Below are 4,619 nucleotides of genomic sequence, written 5' to 3'. Positions count from 1 at the left end.
GACCTGCACTGAATATTCCACCCAGATCTGGGGTGTCTTGTGGCAGAAGGACATTGCCAGAAGGATGGGAAAGGTTGGCACCATTGCTGGAAAAATGAAATCATTGCAGTTGGGAAGAAAGCCAGGTGAAGTGTTCTTTTAATTTTTTAGAGTTTTAGCCATTAGAATGACTTAGCATGAGTTGAAGTTCTAAATTAGGTTAGTGTGCTTTTAGTGTTAGTATCTCCAGCAATCATTTTCTAACGGGTTTGAAATGAGTCACGAAGGATCTCTGCCTTGCTTTAGAAATAAACCTGAAGTGTCTTGCCTGTTCCATCCTCCAGTTTGCAGGCACAGCCTTTGCTCCTTGCAGACCTGCAGCAGTCTGTGAATTTCCTGCTGGAAAGCCACAGCGTGTGTTTGGTTTCAGGGTGTGTTTGCAGCGGTTACCCAGCAACTCCCAGAGATGAGGGTGCTGACTTCTTGGGTGGCTTTTTGCAGCCCCAGTGCTTTAAAGCACCCTCCTCCTCCTCCCTGAGTTTTACCAGCCCCGATTTCTGTGCTGCTGATCTTATTTCTGTGTAACTCACATGGAATTTAATTCTGGCTGCAGGGCTGTGCTTGGCATTGGAGCTGCCTGGGAAGCAGAGTGAGCACAATGATCCTTTATGCCAGCCAAACTCCCCCTGAGAGCAGCCTTAGCCCAGAGTAAGAATACACTTCCCAAATTGCTTGTGTCACATTGGGTTGTTAATAAAACACAACCTCTCCCCTCACAAACTGCTCTTCTAGCATGGGGAGGTGGAGACCCAGCGTCTTCACTGGGGTCAAACCTCCCCATGGGGATTTAAATGGCATTATCAGTCCAGCAGCTTTGTTCATGGAGGGCTTGCACCTAAAACAGTGACTGAAATGATGAACTGGGGCTGCTGATACAATAACAGGATCTGAGCAGCAGAGGAATGGTTCTGGGCACAGCTCCTGTGTGTTTTATACTTCATAGAGGCACAGGGTCTGAACAAAGTCTGGTTTACTTGAGCTTCACAGACTTGGGCCGTGACAAGACACTTGGAGTTCATTGCAAATTGGAAGAATGTTTAATTCTCTTTGCTCTTGTTAATTGTACTTCTGTGTAATTCAGTTTAAGAACAGCCATCCCTATTGTTAATGACTGGTGAGTGCTCCACAGCTTTTAAAATATTGCTGTTTCTGTTGCTGGGCCATGTGGTACAGATCAGCTCAACAAATGCCTGATTGTTCTCTGTTGGCCAGGTCCTAGAGAACGGGTTTGGTTAAACACCAACCTTCAGCAGAACTAGAGCTGAGTGTGCTCAGCCTGTGGGGAAGAAATCAAGGAGCATTTCTGTAGCTTTTGGCTGCTCCCAAGGATTATTGTGGTCAACTGGAACAATGTGATTTCTGTCCAGGTTGGGTTGTCTGCGAGGCAAATTTCTGTCACTCTGAGGACAGGGGGAAAACACAGTCCTGTAACAGGGGGAAGTGCTGTGAGAAAGGAGAGCAGAAATCATAATGATTTCCTGTACTGTTGTTCAGATAAAACAAAGATCACACCTTGTGGAAAGTGCACTTTATTTCAGGTATGTAAAGGTGTCACAGAGGGGATCTGTCTTCAGACTTTCTTGCCTTTTCTGACAAGTGTTACTCCACCATATGTTATAGTCTGTGGGAGACAAATACACATTTTTATAGCTAAGTGGCTGAAGTGTCTGTAATTCATGCATAAATCCATCCTAGTGCACAAGAAAATACAATCACAGCACCTGCCTGTAAATATATGTACAACATTTGCATGAAAGAAAATTTGGAGTTGGTTGTGCTCCTTGGAGCAGTCTTTGTCCACAGGGACACTTTGTAGACACTATGAGCTAATCAACATTTTTTCCTTCATCATTTTTCTGCAAGTGCCTTTATTTTCACTTATTTGCACTTACCTCCACCATTTCATTTCCTTTAACTTCCTGCTCGTGGGAGAATTTATCTGATTTGCACACCAGCTTCCCGTTGACCAAGTTCACAGTGCACTGTTGGAACATTTAAAAAACGTTTTTTAAAAACTAGATTTTGGAATTCAATTCCAGTAAGTAGAGGACTAATAAATAGGAAATAAATTACACAGATGTTTCATAATGACAGCTGCTCATTTAAACTGGAGAGCACAGCATCTGAATAGGAGTTTTAGGAACATTTCTGTTTGTTAAAGTGATAGAAATATTTGCAAATGGAAGCGGTACAAACAAATTCCACTCACACACAAGCTGAGGTTTAGGGATAAATAAAGATATGCTGTTCTTGGGATGCTTTACCTTCAGCTTCCTGCCATCCATGGTGGTGATGTCAGCCTCTTTGCCGATTGTAAACGAGTTGGTTACAGATTTGTTGGGTGTTTTGGATGTCACGACAAAGTCGTTGCCTTTTTGTTGTATTTCAACAACAGGCTTAATATCTTTGGCCATTTTGATGGTGTCATCTGGCAACCCTGCAAAAATAGGAAAAACACGATTTTTGTTACAAAAATAGCAAATTCTTTTCTCCAACAAAGGCACAAAAGATCCAAACCAGTACTGGGAGGTGATGTTCGAGTTAAAAGACAATCGTGTTTTGGATTCCTCTCTTCCCTATGGGTTTTTGGCTCTATTCCTTCTGGTCTGGTTAGGTTTTGGTGTGATATTTGGTGATGTGTCAGGTTATGCAGTTTCTTGTCCTAAGGGCTGGCCATGGGGTGATGATGTTCCATGAACAGAACCACATGTGCATTGCTTTATTTTCCCAGGGAGATGGGAGTTGGGGGATTATCTGTCCAGTCAGAGCTGGGACATTGGGAATAGCTCAAACTCCCTTTTGGGTGTCCCTGGCATGATTTGAAGGTGTCATTGTCACCAGGAGAGGGATTGGTTCTGTCACGCTGTCAGAGCAGGCTTTTCAACTTTTCAGCTGGAACTGGACCTTACTCTCCTGAAATCTCGTATTTACTCTTAAAAACCCCAACGGGAGAGTTCTGTTGGCAAAGGTAAGTGCACATTTATTGGTGTAGCACCACCTAATCCTCCCAGATTAGACCTGATAATCACTCAGAGATTACTGACATTATCACACTTGATAAGCACTGACAGGTTACTGACCACTTTTCACACGTGCTAATTATTCACAGATTACTGACAGCATTTGTGCTGCAGAAAAGCCTTCTCTACCAATAATTGAATAAATCATTGATGTCTTGTTTCTAGTTATATAAGTTTCTAAAATTACAAGTAATCAACACAACAACTCTTCTTCCTTTAGGAGCTCATCTAACATTCAGACAGGGGTTTGGGGGTTATCTGTAACCTTTCTCCATCAATTTATACAACTGTCAGCTCCTTTTCTCGTCCAGATTAGATCAGATTTAACCAGTTTGTCCCAGCAGGAAAAGGACAAACCCCGTGGAATGCAGCAGTAAGAGCTGCCTGCCAGTGATTTGAGCAGGAGCAGGCACTTACCCAGGGCCTTGAGGAAGGGCTCGAGGTTCTCCTGAGCGTAGATCTGCCAGGTGCCAGCAAACGCCATCGTGGGACACAGCGAGGGCTCCCCCTGCCCACGGGGATGCTATTTATGGAGCCAGAGAGGCCAGCCCAAATTGCCAGAGGGCTAATTATTAACTGGGGAGCAGCAATCATTAATCAGTTATTTGTTCTCAATGATCATAACCTGTCGTTCATGCTGCTCTCACCTTGAGGGTTGGGATGCTGTGTTTGTTGTGGGTTGCTGACCTCGGGTGATTGTCCATCCTTGTTGGAAAGTGTTGCAGTGCAGCTTCATTTGTTTGCTTTTTGTCCACAACTTCTGTGTTTAACACATTTTCTGTGCCTTGAGTAGAACTCGTCAGATAAAGTTCTAGTACCTCAAGGTGACTGGTACTGTACAGCAGGAACTTCCTAATTACACCAATGTTCTCTGCTGTGGGCACTTGAACCTTAAATGCTGGATAAAGAAGCAATAAAATAATTCTATTTCTTTCCAAATTATGGGCCTCCCATTGCTTGAGGACAGGCAAAATCACGCTGGAGTGGGACATGAGTGGTGACTTTATCCAGCAGATGTCAGTGATGTGCATCTAACTGAATTGAATTACATTCAGTTTCTTTTTACTTTTTATTTGAATAGAAGATAAAAGATAAAACGTGGAACATTGCTTGGAGAGTGAATGCAGGAAGCAAATAGCATGTGTTATTTTTTCTTCTCACCGACTGCACAAGGAATTCTTCTCTCACTCCAGCCCTTGAGTGATGTTCCTTGCTGTCTGTGCCAACCTGACTGTTGATTTTGGAAGACTTTCATTAGATGTGTCTTGCAATTAGATTGCTTAATTCAAACAGAGCCTTTATCCCAGGGGTGGGTGACCTCTCCAAGTTAACTTTTCATTCTATTTCAATAGAAACCCAGTGCTCAGCTTTTTCTTACCAGTTCACCACCCTTTTTTTAGAAGGTAATTTTAAAGAAGGTTCACACAGAAAGCCGGATTTGTAATTACATTTCCCTGTGAGAATTCCTGATGTGCAGGGTCACTTTTATGTGTGGAGCATGTCCTGACTTCCCGTGCACCCACAGGTGGAGTGATTTCATGGATGGACTCAAAGCAGAGA

At 43.2% G+C, this 4,619-nt stretch overlaps 1 protein-coding gene across 1 annotated transcript; it reads right to left on the bottom strand.

Annotated features, from left to right (window-relative positions):
* Positions 1-1,554: 1,554 nt before the first annotated feature.
* Positions 1,555-3,600, bottom strand: LOC135285863 (fatty acid-binding protein, liver). The gene is made up of 4 exons (XM_064398600.1): positions 3,477-3,600; positions 2,304-2,476; positions 1,932-2,021; positions 1,555-1,660 (listed from the first exon to the last, which is right to left on the bottom strand). The coding sequence occupies exons 1-4, from the start codon at positions 3,541-3,543 to the stop codon at positions 1,610-1,612; spliced, it is 381 nt and encodes a 126-aa protein (XP_064254670.1). The 5' UTR covers positions 3,544-3,600; the 3' UTR covers positions 1,555-1,609.
* Positions 3,601-4,619: the final 1,019 nt, after the last annotated feature.

Source organism: Passer domesticus, chromosome 24 (genome assembly GCF_036417665.1).
Source record: "Passer domesticus isolate bPasDom1 chromosome 24, bPasDom1.hap1, whole genome shotgun sequence".
NCBI lineage: Eukaryota > Metazoa > Chordata > Aves > Passeriformes > Passeridae > Passer > Passer domesticus.
This window is presented reverse-complemented; position numbering and strand designations above follow the sequence as displayed.

What these genes read in the sequence shown, in the direction of transcription:
- LOC135285863 (XM_064398600.1), bottom strand. Translation starts at nt 3,543, where the DNA reads ATGGCGTTTGCTGGCACCTGGCAGATCTACGCTCAGGAGAACCTCGAG. An exon ending in TGGATGGCAGGAAGCTGAAG is followed by an intron (nt 2,022 to 2,303) that starts GTAAAGCATCCC and finishes ATGTTCCAACAG; the next exon opens with TGCACTGTGAACTTGGTCAA. An exon ending in AAGGAAATGAAATGGTGGAG is followed by an intron (nt 1,661 to 1,931) that starts GTAAGTGCAAAT and finishes TGTCTCCCACAG; the next exon opens with ACTATAACATATGGTGGAGT.